At 40.7% G+C, this 16,123-nt stretch overlaps 1 protein-coding gene across 1 annotated transcript in view; it reads left to right on the top strand.

The window, feature by feature from the left end:
* Window positions 1-218: 218 nt before the first annotated feature.
* The window catches only part of CATSPERE (catsper channel auxiliary subunit epsilon), a 229,026-nt gene continuing 213,121 nt past the window's right edge, over window positions 219-16,123 (top strand). Inside the window, exons 1-2 of the mRNA XM_067009900.1 lie at window positions 219-364; window positions 6,168-6,216. Of these exons, the coding sequence (XP_066866001.1) occupies window positions 300-364; window positions 6,168-6,216 (114 nt within the window). The 5' untranslated portion in view covers window positions 219-299. The remainder of the gene's footprint in view (window positions 365-6,167; window positions 6,217-16,123) is intronic.

Here is a 16,123-nt window from a genome sequence, read left to right on the forward strand (position 1 = left end):
TCATTCCAAAAAAGCATAGCTCTGCTTTGCCCAAAATCTGATTTACACTTTCGGGTCCAGCAGCTAACTTTCTGACGCCTGAGTAGCCGCGGCCTCAGCGCGCGCTTGCACGCATGCGCACGCACCCTCACCTCTGCAGAGGCGGCTGGCACGCGGGCGCGCACGCCCTAGCCTCGTGATGAGCGGCCGCCCCCAGCCCCCGGCGCGGGCACAGAGCACCTCCAGCCACCGGCGTCCGCGGGAGCGCGCGGAATGGCGGGCGCGCCTGGCTGTTAGGTGGCTGCGAACCGGCGCCAGCCATGTCAGCCTCTGGAGTGGCGGTGCTGCTGTCTTGGCTGAGCTGTTGCGGCTCGGCTCTGTGGAGGTAAAGAGACGCCAGTCGCGGGCAAGGCGGGCGCCCCTGGGCAGGCGGGGACCCACCCCGGCGCCTCAGCGTCCTGGGGCCAGGCGCTCTTGTAGACCACAGCCTGGTCTCCCAGTTACCCCAACACCAGCCCCGGCTCCCCCCGCCCCTTCCGAGAGTTTTCAGTGAATGAGGGCGGGAAATGAGGGCACACTGTTAGGACTTGGCTATCTCCTCAAGTTCCCGCCGTAGGGTCGCGGTACCTTCACGTCACCATCCCCTGGACCCCACTGCACCCTTTTGCCAGAGGGAAGAGAAGCACAGGGGAACCAAAAAGTCTCCACCAGAAATAGCAGAGGCAGGGCGGAGGCGGGGGCGCGCGCTTCACTAGGGTAACAGGGTAGTTGATGGTTTATATTAGGTAGTTGTGGTTGAATGATTTGTGAGAGAGTGCTTTATAAAATATACACTCTACAAACGTAAGGGTATGTAATTCCCGCATAAAGTGGGTTGATTTGGGGAAGGAAAACTTTAAAGTTCTGAGAGATCCTCCATGCAAGTTTGCTTTTTGGTCAACATTAGGTGATGCTGGATTGGAAAGTGTATCAAAATATTGTAGATTTTCAACACAGGTTAAAATATAGATGATTAACTAGAAAAATCACATTTTGCGAATATTCTGTTTAATGGAGGCTTTGCTATAACAATTATTATTACCTTCTAACATTAAGATGTAAGGATACCCACAATAAATCAAACTATTACAGAGGTTTCAGAAGGAAGGGATCCATGGCATCTCAATGGACAGATGGAGAGTTCAAATAGAGTGAGAGTAGCCGTTGGAAAGGATTATTGAAGTACTGAGAAAAAGTAAAAACGTAGCATTCTGACAGAACTTTGTAAACCTTCATTTTCTTCTTTATAAAATGACGATGATTAAACCTGTCTCATGGGGTTGTTGTGAGGCTTGAATACAATGATATATTTCAAGCTCTCAATACATGCCTGTATCAATAAATTATGGTAGCTGATATTATTCAGGTTCACCTGTGAACTTAGGGAGTTTATAACGTTTGCTATGTTGTACACCAGAGGTCATCAACTTTAGCGTAAAGGACCAGATATTAAATATTTTAGGCTTTTCAGTCAATGCAGTCTATGTTTTAGCCACTCAACTCTGCTATTGTAGGGGACAGCATACACCAACAATAGTAAACAAAGGGGGTGGCTGTGTGCAAATACAAATCCGTTTACAAAAACAGATGGGATTTGGCCCAAAGAATGTAGTTTGCCAACTCCTGTTGTACATTCATAATTAAGGAAATGCTAAATTTCAATTAGAGGTTAGGGAAGACAAAAATGGTATTTTTTTTGTCATGGTAGTCACAGATTCCCTGAATTTTAGTTCTTAATAAGGTGTGCTTTTAAAGGACAAGATTTCTTAAACTTAATATAATTAATTTGTGTTTCATTGTTAGCCTTTGGGGGGTGGGGGAGTTGAGAATTCCAGGGTAGATGTTTTATTTAAGAAATATTTCCCTGCCCCGAGGTCTTAGAGGTATTTACCTAAATTTTCTACCAATGTTACTGAACTTGGGTCTGCTTGTTGGTGCGCAGTAAATCCAATCTACTGACACTGGGTTGTGGTGAAGGAAAGTTCAGCATTTATTTCAGGTGCAAGGAGGCAATAAATGCTCAAAAGACCTGAACTCACCAATGGACTTCAGGGAAGGGATTTTAAAGACAGTTTGAGGGTGAGGGACTCAGGTTATATGATTAGCTTGTGCACAATTCTCTTATTGGTTGTTGGTGAAGTAACAGGGTGATATTTTGGGAATCTCGATCATCAACCTTCTGGTTCCAACCAGTCTGGAGTCTATGTACTACTGGTGGTCAGCATGCAGTTAACTTCTTCCATCTGGTGGGGGTTTTAGTGTCTGCAAAACAACTGAGGAATGTGCATCTAGCACTGTTATCTATATCCTTCAGGGAGGCATTAAAGATTTTGTGACTGCTGTATGGCTGATCTATTATTTAAATTGTTACCAGCTCTCGTAGCCTAACTGCTGTTGTATTTTACTACGTGTTCACATTCTTTCATTAATGCTTGAGCCAGCCTTTTGAGACTCAGGGGAGGCACGGGAGACTAAAGCTTTTCTATAAGCAAGAGGCAAGTAGAGGATGTAGGGGGGAGGAGTCTGTCCCAGGAAGGCCCCATAGGGTCCTACTTGGTTACACTAGGAGTATTAACATTTGGTTTTTGATATTTCTTATCCCAATGGAGTTGGTTTTCTTAAATGATCTAAGGTAGGAATGCAGTTCCTTCTTTTTCCTTGTGAATCCAGATCTATTTTCCTCAATTGATCTGATATATCACCTCTGTCCTATACAGAACTTCCATATGGACATATGCCTACTTTGAGTTTACTATTCTACTCTGTTTGTCTATTGATGCACCAATAACACAATGTTTTAAGTCATCATATCTAGTAGGGCAAGTCTTCCCTATTCTTTTCGTGAAGGCTTCTGATCATTCTTGGACTTTTACACTTTAACAAATTTTAGAATCAGATTGTCAAGTTCTATGAAAAACTCAGGATTTTGCTTGGAGTTGCAGTGAATCTGTTTCTATAGATGGGAAGAAATGACATCTATATGACTATTAAATCTTCCTATCCAATGAGCATTGTGTATCTCTGTTTAGATCTTCTGTAAAAATGGGTTCTGTTTCCTCCTTTTCAATCCTATTTTATTTTTCTTATCGTATTGGCTAAGGCCTCCAACAGTGTTGAATAGACATGGTAATAGTGGCATCCTTCTCTCATTCCAAATTTTTAAGGGGATGGTACTAATTGCCATCTAGGATATTGTTTGCTCAAGGTGTTCTGTAGATGGTTTTTATCATGGTTAAGAAACTTTCTTTGCATTTCTTCTTTAGTAAATTTTTTAAATTATGAATTTATATGAAATTTTATTATTTTTTTAACCTATTGAAACAATTGTGTTTTATTCCCTCTTTAAAATGTGTGGTGAGTTTCATTTGTAGAGTTTTCTAATAAAATCATCTGCATATATAGGATAAGTACAACTTGGTCATGGTTTATTATCTCTTTATACTTTGTTGTATTCAATTGCAAATATTTTCTGTAGGATTTTTATGTCTATATTTTTCTTTTTCATAATGTCTTAGGTTGGTTTTGATATCTGTTTCACTAGCTTTACAAAATGAGTTGGAGAGTATTATCTCCTTTTCAGTTCTTTGGAAGAATTTGTATAGGATTAGGATAACTTGTTCCTTGAATGTTGTGATTGGACTCATATGTTAAACCCCAGAGCATAATTGTTTTAGTGTAGATTTTAAAGTACCACTTCAAATCATTTAATGTCTTGTAAGAAGCTTGTCTGTTTTACTTATCTTTGTGTCTTTGTTTTCTATTTTACTGATTTCTGTTTTCATTTTTCTCTCTTTTATTTTCATTAGGCTTATTCTGATATTTTTTTCTCAAATATCTTAAGCCAGACATTTAGCTCACAGTTTTTGGTCTTTATTCTTTTCTAATATGGCATTTAAAGGTATTAATACCCCATATAGTACTCCTTTGCTGTATCCCATAAGAAATGATATGTAATAATTTCATTATCATTCACTTCTAGACATATTTAACTATAATCACTATTTCTTTTATAACTTAGAATTATTTAGAAGTTTGTTTTTATTCCAAATATGTAAATATTTGATTATGTTTTTGTTAATAACTTCTCCATTAATTGTACTATGATCAGAGAGCAGGGTTCACATGATACCTATTCTTTGAAATTTGTTGAGACTTGCTTTATGTCCTAATAGATGACCAGTTTTTATAAATGTTCCATATACACTTGAAAAGAATATGTTTTCTCATGCTCTACTATTCTGTTGGGTCACACTTACAATGGATTGATCTTCTTTGTCCCTGAAAACACTTTTTGTCTCAATGTCTTTTTTCTGTTAGATTAATATATCCAGTGGGGGTTAGACTTTCTGTGGCAATCCTGTGCTTACTGCAATATATTGTTGTCCCACATGAATGATTTAGCATATGCTTCTGTCAGATGCCCAAGAGTATGACCTATTGAGGACCAATTCCAGGAAAGACAAACCCCTTAGGATGAATAAAGGGTTTGAGAGAAAATGGTTTACCCAAAGAATATATTTTTTAGACTGGATAGAGAGAGAAAAAGTGAAGTCAGGAGGGACTTATCTCTTAGGAGATGAAGGAAGGGGTAAAAGTCAAGAATTCTCTTTGATTTTGAAGAACACTAGAGAGAGTAGGAAGGGTACATTCTTAGAGTCCCAGAGTGAGATGACACTGTCCTTTTCATTAAAAAATTGTCCTAGCACATGGGCCATCTGCACACCCACACCTTTGATCATTCCAGATCCATTTCCAACAATAACACAGTAAATATTTGACATAATTAAGGAAGCAGGAATGAGAAGGTGTTATTATAGTTGTCTATGATGAAGTTAATAAATTAAATATGACTCCTTTAGCTACTGTTCCCTCCATAACCTGTACCCAGCCTTAGTAGGAGTTGGAAGCTGATAAAGGAGAGGTGGGGAAAAGGGCTTGTCAGAGAAGGTAGTTTTATCATTTAGCTACCAGGTTTCATTCACAAATTGCCCAGGTTAACTTTGTAAATTAAAATACAAAATTTTTCACTTGTATTTTTCTCTTTCCTGAAGTTTTTGTCTTTCTTACTATAGTGAAAGAGGTCTTAGATTCATAAGTGGGAGGTGGTTCATACTTACTTGAAAAGAGACCTTTGATGAAAATATATTCCATTTTAATTTATAGGGATATATAAAAATACATTTAAATGTTTTTATATTTGATCTGAAATCTGCATATAGATAAAATGTTTCATTATAAATAATAAACTATATTTCATTATGTGACTGACATCTATTAAAAGAGTTACATAGTGATATCCCAGTAATTCCACATACAAATACACACAGAAATTGCCTCTGATTTAAGATTTTAAGGATGGAGCAATTCCAGTGGCAATTTAGTGTGTAATGTAGACATGGAATAGATTGCTGAAGCAAAGGGAAGGTAAAGGGAATTTCAAGATGATGATTTATGATAGCCACTGGCCTTATCTGGCTTTTGAGCACTCAAAATGTGGCTAGTCAAAATTGCAATGTTTTGTAAGTGTAGTATATACACCAGATTTCAAAGACTTAGTACCAAAAAAAAGAATACTTTTGAATAAAATATATTATTAGAAGCAATACAACTTGTTTTTTCTCACTTTTTTAATGCGGCTACTAGAAAACTTTCAATTCCATAGATGGCTCACATATTTTTACTGGAGAGTAGATAAATCATATAGACAGAAATTAAAGTACTCTGAATTATAGCGAGAAATGATAATGAACAATGACTCATAGAAATTTGCTCTTTACTTCAGTGCTTCAAATAAGAAATACTGTTTTTTTGATTTTCAATCTTTATTCATTTTATTTTAACTCAGTTTACAGGTGAAGGAGTTAGAGCCAATATTCTTCAACAGTTTTTATTCTAAAACAAAAACAAGATGTAAAAGTATTTACTTGCTATAGTGTTTTCAGATACTGAGCAACCTTAAGCGCACCTTGAGTGATGGGTAGATGTTGCTGATATTCCTAGTTTTAGCCCTGACTATACTTTCTAAGAAGGTGCTTGGGCAGAAATGTAAAGCTCATGGCAGCTCAGGCATGCTCTGACCAAGTATAGAATCCCTTTTATTTGGGGGAGAAATTAGTTTTAGTATTCATATTTGACATTTTCCTCTGCAGGTATTCCAGTAACAGCCCAAACTACCACATTTTTAGTACCAGAAGTACTGTAAGTGTTTAATTTTTAAAACTATAATTATTAATTTTTTTGACTTCACAGCAGAGAGCAAAGTTAATCATAGTCATATAGCACAGTGTCATTCTTATATTTTTATTTTATTTCCTCATCCTATATATCTTCCTAATATAAATTCCGCCTCCAATAAATGTCTTTAAATATGTATTTAGCAAAAATAGGTAGTGTTGTTTTGAGTGTTTTTGTGATTCAACATTCAGAAAATGGTGTTATGATACAGACAGGATGACCATGCAGTATATTGTTAAACTATTGAGAATTAAAGATAGTGCTATTAACAGTTATGCTGGGACAATAGGTATAAATTGGAACTGTCTAGACAAACCAGGATGCATGGTCACCCAAGCTATAGACTTCCTTCTCTACATTACTTTTTAAATTCAAACCAGTCTAGTTCATTTCTTCTTAATGCCGCCTGATTACTAGTGTGGGTGTATATTATTTATCTATTCCACCCCCTAATGATGGATGAATGGCTTCCTACCACCACAAAAAACATTGTGATGAATGCCCTTCTACATGTCCTTTTATAAATCTGTGCAATAATTTTTCAGCTATGGTTGGTAGGACATAGGGAAACAGACACCTAACTTAACTAAATTCTGCAAGATTTTTTCCAAAATGGCAATCATAGTTTATATCCTTACCCAGTGAACATCTTCACCAGAAATTGGTATTATTGAATTTCCCATTTTTTTTTTACCAATCTCATTACTACATAGTAATAGTTTACTGCTGTTGTTATTTTCAATTCTCTGATGACTAGTGATTTTGAGCATCGTTTCCCATATTTATGCAGGATTCTCCTGTGACTTGCCCATTTTCCACTTAATTTTCTACCCTTTTCTTGTTGATTTACAGAGCATTGTCTACATTCCACTCTATGTATTAGTCAAATGTTGATTTTAAATATTTTAGTTATCATTTCCTAGCCTCTCATCTACTCATCTAACCATTGACTTTGTCCATGGATACTTTATTTTTTTAAAAAGATGACTTTTGTTGAGCCATCCCCTCCCTTATTTGATGTTACAGTTTATACTTTTTTTGAATTTTATTTAAGAAAAAATTTTGCCTACCCTGCGTTGCAAGACTTTTTTTTTTTTTTTTTTTTTTTGTGGTACGCGGGCCTCTCACTGTTGTGGCCTCTCCCGTTGCGGAGCACAGGCTCAGCGGCCATGGCTCACAGGCCCAGCCGCTCTGCGGCACGTGGGATCCTCCCGGACCGGGGCACGAACCCGTGTCCCCTGCATCGGCAGGCGGACTCTCAACCACTGCGCCACCAGGGAAGCCCTTGCAAGACTTTTATCCTACATTTTCTTTTATATGATTTATATTTTTACTTTTCAAATAAAGGTCATAAGTAATATCTGGAGTCCACCTTGTGTATAATATAAGGTAGGCATTTACATTACTTTCTCCATAGAATGAACCAGCATGTATTTAAAAATTTATTGTTTCCTTATTATTTTTTCTGGTATCATCTTTGTTTTATATATGGATGTGTTGATTTCTGAACTTTCTTCTTTCCTATTGGTAGATTTGACTGATCCTCTCTGCGACATGTTTCATGTAGTTGGAGTTTCAATTTTGTATATTATTCCATTGAATTAACATATGACAATATATATATCATTCTACTCTAGATAAACAATCAGTTTTTTCCATTTTTAGTCTACTGTGATTAGGGCTGCTATGAACATTCTTATGCCTATTTTCTGCTTAATATATGTATGTATTTCTGCTGAGTGTATGCCTAGGAGTGGAATTGATAAGTCGTAAGGCATGTGCATATGCTCAGCTTTAGTAAATGGTACCAAAGGATTTTACAGAGTAATTATATCAGTTTACATTCATATTATATTTACAGATATTGTTGTATTTACATTATTCAAAACCAGGCAAAAGGAATCTATGTAAACTATATTTCCTTTTTAAAAATTTTTATTTTATATTGGAGTAGAGTTGATTAACAATGTTGTGTTAGGGGCTTCCCTGGTGGCGCAGTGATTGAGAGTCCGCCTGCCAATGCAGGGGACACGGGTTTGTGCCCCAGTCTGGGAGGATCCCACGTGCTGCGGAGCGGCTGGGCCAGTGAGCCATGGCCACTGGGCCTGCACGTCCGGAGCCTGTGCTCCACGGGGGGAGAGGCCACAGCAGTGAGAGGCCCACATAATGCAAAAAAACCCAAAAAAAAACTCAATGTTGTGTTAGTTTCAGGTTTACAGCAAAGTGTGATTCAGTTATACTTACACGTGTATCTATTCTTTTTCAAATTCTTTTCCCATTTAGGTTATTAAAACTATATTTCCTTTTAAAATGTGCATTTGTCTTAAAATTTATTGCTATCTATTTCTTTATAATCTTTGCATACCACTTAAATTTCTATTTGTAGTTATTTTATTTCCTTAATATTATTTGTTTATGTACTTCATCTTTTTTTCTTGAAGAACTTTGTTATATGATTGACCATTTTATTAGTCTTTTTTTAAAAATCACCCTTTTTCTTTTCTACGGTTCCTTTATCACTTTTATGTAGGTTACAGAAATGTTTCATTTTTAATTAATAATTGGTCCCCAAAACAATAAAGTTATGTCATTGCAGAAATGCAGATTAGGAGCCAGAGTTTGATTATCAGAGCAGAAGTTAGAGAAAAGTCAAAAGAGGAGATGATAAAACCAGCGATATTGTGCTTGCTTGGAAGTAATATTCAGAGAAAGAAAGAAAATATTAAGTATGCATAATACTTCAGGGATTAAGTAATCCATGAATCTTCTTGATGGAAAGCATTTAAAAAAGTCCCTCCTGGGCTTCCCTGGTGGCGCAGTGGTTGAGAGTCCGCCTGCCGATGCAGGGGACGTGGGTTCGTGCCCTGGTCCGGGAAGATCCCACATGCTGCGGAGTGGCTGGCCCTGTGAGCCATGGCCACTGAGCCTGTGCGTCTGGAGCCTGTGCTCCGCAATGGGAGAGGCCACAACAGTGAGAGGCCCGCGTACCGCAAAAAAAAAAAAAAAAAGTCCCTCCTCACCTTTTTGCTTTTCCTGAAACTTCAGCATGAGGATTGGCACACATGAAGGTGCTCTTAGGGAACATACACTGTTGGATAATGTCTTTGCATTCTCCCTCTGCCTCATTACAGTTCATTGGTATTTCTGAGATAGGAGCTTGTACACTCATCTGGAGCCCTGATTTTTGTGACTACTGCCCAGGAATCACCACAGATTGCCTGCCTCTGGTGGCCAGTGGGGCTTATATGCTTGCAGTCCCACAGGACAGTATATATTTGCACACTTTAAAAGCTGCTGCCTGAGGATCTGGATGCTAATCAGCATGAATCTAGGTGCTGACAGATTCTCCCCTTTGGGACACTGACAGGTCTTGGCACATTCTCAACTACTAGGAGCTATTAAAAAATAAAATATGCTGCTTGGACAATCACAAAGAGAGATAACCAAGAGCTAGGGCAGGGTTGAGCAATAGGCTCATCTCCTACACAAGATCATGCCTTCAAGACTGAGAGAGATGGTAGTTTCATCTATTGTAGAAATCAACAGAGTCAAGGAAAATGAAATAACAGAGGAATATGTTCCAAACAAAAGAATAAGATAAAACCTCAGGGGGAAAAAAATCCTTAAAGAAATGGAGATAAGTAATTTACCTTATAATGGTTGGGGAGAGGAATAAAGATGGCAGAGTAGAAGGATGTGGAACTCACCTCCTCCCACAAATGCATCAAAAATATATCTACAATGGAACAGGCCTCACAGAATACCTACTGAACACTAGCAGAAGACCTCAAAAACCTGAAAGGACAGGAAAGATCTCCACATAACAAGGTAGGATGAATGGAAAAACAAAAGAGAAAGTGGGACAGGACTGGCACCCCTGGGAGGGAGCTGTGAAAAAGGAAAGGTTCCTGCACCCTGGGAAGCCCCCTCCCTGGTGGAGAGATCAGCCAGGACAGAAAGGATGCTTCACATGCTCAGAGGAGAGTGCATCAACTGGTTTGTAGCAGGCAGAACAGAGAGAGACCTGCACAGATGGTCGTGCCACCACCCTGCATGCCCTAGCCTGAGACATGCATCCACTCGTATGGGTGGGGACTGGGTGCTGAAACGCAGATGTTAGAGGACTGGTGTTGGCTGTGAGGAGGAGACAGCCTGAAGGGGCTGCAGTGTATTACAGCCACAACCAGGGCTGTTTGCGGCCTGTCATAGAAACAAAGCTACATTGTTAAGTGGTGCACAAAGGGAGGAGTGGGGTTGCCATAATAGCCTCTTTCTCCTTGCACCAGCCCCCACCTCCATGGGCTCCAGGAGTGCATGCTCCATCCACCACCTCAGCAGGCTCCTGCCTAGCAGACTCCTACTCCCTTGCCACTGCCAGGGCAGGCTTGTAAGCTCCACCCACCACCTTGGTGGACTCACGCCTCAGCAGGCTCTGGCACCAGCTGCCACGTTGGCAGGCTCTGGGAGCAGGCCAGTGGGTTGCCCACATGCAGAGGCAGGGCTGAAATCATAGTTGAGCCCCAGGGCTGTTGTGACTTAGGAGTTAGGGCTGGAATCTCTCCCCGTAGCTGTGTGAGCCATTGATTTACACCTCCATCATCAGTTTTGTAAATTCAGTGCCTGTAGGACATCCGAGCAGACAATGGGTGCTCCCATGGCTGGGATGGGTTTGGCCTTAGCAGCTGTGGGCTTTGTGGGTGCATGCACATGCGGGCTGGCCCAGGTCAGGATCTGGGCTGCCTCCATAGCTTGCAAAGCAGGTCCAGGTGCATGACTACTCCAGTCCTGGCACCTGACTTCAGTGGATCTGCGCTGGTGGCCTTGTGAAAACAATGCCTGAGAGACACAAGGGCTGATTGCTGGCATGCCCATGGTTGAGGCGGGGCTGAGGGCAGTGCCAACAACTGTGTACTTTGTGAGCCTGCACAATGGGTGAAAGGTGACACAACAGAGCACACTCACCAGTGAACGGCTCTGGCAAGGAATATTCAGTGGCTCCTCTCCCAGTGAGAGCACTCCAATCCCACATACCGTGCACTGCAGTTCAGAAACACAGCTCAGAAATGGATCTGGGGCTTCTACTCCTAAAACTAAGGAGCAGACCTTGCCCCTGACAGGGCAGTGACAACCACAGAGCAAAGAGGAGGACCTGCTCAACATCCAGTGCAGGCTCTGTCCACCACAACACCAGTCATACCTCCTATCAAGGGCATAACAGCCAGCACACACCAAGGAAAGAGGCAGCAGGCATCTGTGTTCAAAATAGCACTTGCACCAAAAATGTTAAATCCATACAGTCTACACAAGAGACGCTCCCACATAAAAATAACCCTCCAAGACTACAGTGGATATTGTTTCTCCTAAATTCATAGAGCAAGAGAAATATAAGTAAAATGAAGAAGCAAAGGAACCACTCCTAATTAAAAGATCTGGAAGAACAAACTATGAAACAGCCCACTTCAGTCTAATAGACATTGAGTTCAAAAAGGAGATAATGAAAATGCTGAAGGAATTAAGAAGGGCTATTGATTGATATGCAGGTTACTGTAAAAAGAAAGTAGAAACTATAAAAAGGAACCAGGAAAAATTAGAGAACTCATTTGCCAAGACAAAAACTGAGCTAAAGGCGATGAATAGCAGAGTGAATAATGCAAGAGAACTAATAAGTGATCTGGAAAATTAAATAATGGAGATCACACAATCAGAACAGCAGACAGAAAACCAAGTTAAAAAAAAATGAAAGCAATATAAAAGACCTATGGGATAATATAAAGCATGCCAATCTATACATAATGGAGATCCCAGAAGGAGAAGAAAGAGAAAGAGGAATTGAAAATGTATTTGAAGAAATTATGGCTGAAAACTCCCCACACCTAAAGAAGGAAACAGATATCCAGGTACAGGAAGCACAGAGGGTCCTGAACAAGATGAACCCAAACAGACCTACACCAAGACATAATTAAACTGGCAAAAGTTAAAGAGAGGATTCTAAAGCCAGCAAGATAAAACCAAAGAGTTAATTACAAGGGAACCCCCATAAGGCTATCAGCTGATTTCTCTACAAAAAAGTTGTGGGCCAGAAGGGAGTGGCAAGGCATATTCAAAGTCCTAAAAGGGAAAAATCTGTAACCTAGGATACTCTGCCCAGCAAGATTATCATTTAGAATAGAAGGAAAGATAAAGAATTTCTCAGACAGAGGGGAGCTTCAAGATGGTGGAAGAGTGAGATGCGGAGATCATCTTCCTCTCCACAAATACATCAGAAATATATCTACATGTGGAACAGCTCCTATAGAACTCCTACTGAACACTGGCAGAAGACCTCAGACCTCCCAAAAGTCAAGAAACTCCCCACATAACTGGATAGGACAAAAGAAAAAAAGAAAAAAACAGAGACAAAAGAATAGGGACAGGACCTGCACCACCGGGAGGGAGCTGTGAAGGAGGAAAGGTTTCCACACACTAGGAAGGCCCTTCGTGGGCAGAGACTGCGGGGGGTGAAGTGGGGGAAGCTTCAGAGCCACGGAGGAGAGCACAGCAACAGGGGTGCGGAGGGCAAAGCGGAGAGATTCCCACACAGAGGATCAGTGCCGACCAGCACTCACCAGCCAGAGAGGCTTGTCTGCTCACCTGCCGGGGTGGGTGGGGGCTGGGAGCTGAGGCTTGGGCTTCGGAGGTCAGATCCCAGGGAGAGGACGGGTTGACTGCGTGTACACAGCCTGAAGGGGGCTAGTGCGCCACAGCTAGCCGGGAGAGAGTCCAGGAAAAAGTCTGGACCTGCCAAAGAGGCAACAGGCTTTTTCTTCACTCTTTGTTTCCTGGTGTGCCAGGAGAGGGGATTAAAAACGCTGCTTAAAGGAGCTCCAGAGACAGCTATCAGCGTGGACCTCAGAGATGGGCATGGGACTCTAAGGCTGTTGCTGCCGCCACCAAGAAGCCTGTGTGCAAGCACAGGTCACTATCCACACCTCCCCTCCCGGGAGCCTGTGCAGCCCGCCACTGCCAGGGTCCCGTGGTCCAGGGACAACTTCCCCAGGAGAACACACGGCATGCCTCAGGCTGTTGTAACGTCATGCCAGCCTCCACTGCTGCAGGCTTGCCCCGCATCCGTACCCCTCCCTCCCCCCAGCCTGAGTGAGCCAGATCCCCTGAAACAGCTGCTACTTTAACCCTGTCTTGTCTGAGCGAAGAAAAGATGCCCTCAGGTGACCTACATGCAGAGGCGGGTCCAAATCCAAAGCTGAAACCCAGGAGCTGTGCAAACAAAGAAGAGAAAGGGAAATTTTTCCCAGCAGCCTCAGGAGCAGCAGATTAAATCTCCACAATCAACTTGATGTACCCTAGATCTGAGGAATACCTGAATAGACAATGAATCATCCCAAGATGAGGAGGTGGACTTTGGGAACAGAAGATATATATATATTTTTTCCCTTTTTCTTGCTTTGTGAGTGTGTATGTGTCTGTCTGTGACATTGTCTATATAGCTTTGCTTTTACCATTTGTCCTAGGATTCTGTCTGTCCATTTTTTTTAACTTAAAATTTTTTTTCTTAATAATCATTTTTCATTTTTTATTTTACTAACTTTATTTTATTTCATTTTATCTTCTCCCCCTTCCTTCCTTTCTTCTTTCTTTCTTCCTTCCTTCTTTCTTTCTCTCCCTCTCCCTCTCCCTCTCCCTCTCCCTCTCCCTCTCCCTCTCCCTCTCCCTCTCCCTCTCTCTCTCTCTCTCTCTCTCTCCTCTTCCTCCCTTTTATTCTGAGCCGTGTGGATGAAAGGCTCTTGGTGCTCCAGCCAGACATCAAGGCTGTGCCTCTGAGGTGGGAGAGCCAACTTCAGGACACTGGTCCACAAGAGACCTCCTCCCAGCTCCACATAATATCAAATGGTGAAAATCTCCCAGAGATCTCCATCTCAATGCCAAGACCCGGCTTCACTCAACGACCAGCAAGCTCCAGTGCTGGACACCCTATGCAAAACAACTAGCAAGACAGGAACACAACCCCCTCCATTAGTAGAGAGGCTGCCTAAAATCATAATAAGGCCACAGACACCCCAAAACATACCACCAGACATGGACCTGCCCATCAGAAAGACAAGATCCAGCCTCATCCACCAGAACACAGGCACTAGTCCCCTCCACCAGGAAGCCTACACAACCCACTTAACCAACCTTAGCAACTGGGGACAGACATCAAAAACAAAGGGAACTACGAAACTGCTGCCTGCAAAAAGGAGACCCCAAACACAGTAAGTTAAGCAAAATGAGAAGACAGAAAAACACACAGCAGATGAAGGAGCAAGGTAAAAACCCACCAGACCTCACAAATGAAGAGGAAATAGGCAGTCTACCTGTAAAAGAATTCAGAATAACAATAGTAAAGATCCAAGATTTTGGAAATAGAATGGAGAAAATACAAGAAACGTTTAACAAGGACCTAGAAGAACTAAACAGTGAGCAAACAATGATGAACGCAATAAATGAAATTTAAAATTCTCTAGAAGGGATCAATAGCAGAATAACTGAGGCAGAAGAACGCATAAGTGACCTGGAAGATAAATTAGTGGAAATAATTACTGCAGAGCAGAATAAAGAAAAAAGAATGTAAAGAACTGAGGACAGTCTCAGAGGCCTCTAGGGAAACATTAAACTCACCAACATTCTAATTATAGGAGTCCCAGAAGAAAAAGAGAAAAAGAAAGGGACTGAGAAAATATTTGAAGAGGTTATAGTTGAAAACTTCCCTAATAAGGGAAAGGAAATAGGTATTCAAGTCTAGGAAGCACAGAGAGTCCCATACAGGAGAAATCCAAGGAGAAACACGCCGAGACACATATTAATCAAACTATCAAAAATTAAATACAAAGAAAAAATATTAGCAGCAAAGGAAAAACAACAAATAACACACAAGGGAATCCCCATAAGGTTAACAGCTGCTCTTTCAGCAAAAATTCTGCAAGCCAGAAAGGAGTGGCAGGACATATTTAAAGTGATGACGGAGAAAAACTTACAACCAAGATTACCCAGCAAAGATCTCATTCAGATTTGATGGAGAAATTAAAAGCTTTACAGACAAGCAAAAGCTAAGATAATTCAGCACTACCAAACCAGATTTCCAACAAATGCTAAAGGAAATTCTCTAGGCAGGAAACACGAGAAGGAAAAGATCTACAATAAGAAACCCCAAACAATTAAGAAAATAGGAATAGTAACGTATGTATCAATTATCTTAAATGTAAATGGATTAAATTCTCCAACCAAAAGACATCGACTGGCTGAATGGATACAAAAACAAGGCCCATATATATGCTGTCTACAAGAGACCCACTTCAGACCTAGGAACACTAACAGACTGAAAGTGAGGGGATGGAAAAAGATATTCCATGCAAATGGAAATCAGAAGAAAGCTGGAGTAGCAATTCTCATATCAGACGAAATGGACTTTAAAGACTATTACAAGACACCAGGAAGGACAGTACATAATGATCAAGGGATTGATCCAAGAAGAAGATATAACAATTGCAAATATTTATGCACCCAACATAAGAGCACCTCAATACCTAAGGCAAATACTAACAGCCGTAAAAGGGGAAATCAACAGTAACTCAATCATAGTAGAGGATTTTAACACCCCTCTTTTACCAATGGACAGATCATCCAAAATGAAAATAAATAAGGAAAGACAAGCTTTAAATGATACATTACACAAGATGGACTTAATTGATATTTATAGGACATTCCATCCAAAACCAACAAAATACACATTCTTCTCAAGTGCTCATGGAACATTCTCCAGGATAGATCATATCTTGAGTCACAAATCAAGCCTTGGTAAATTTAAGAAAATTGAAATTGTTTCAAGTATCTTTTC

The sequence above is a fragment of the Kogia breviceps genome, chromosome 1 (genome assembly GCF_026419965.1).
Source record: "Kogia breviceps isolate mKogBre1 chromosome 1, mKogBre1 haplotype 1, whole genome shotgun sequence".
In the NCBI taxonomy this organism is placed as follows: domain Eukaryota; kingdom Metazoa; phylum Chordata; class Mammalia; order Artiodactyla; family Physeteridae; genus Kogia; species Kogia breviceps.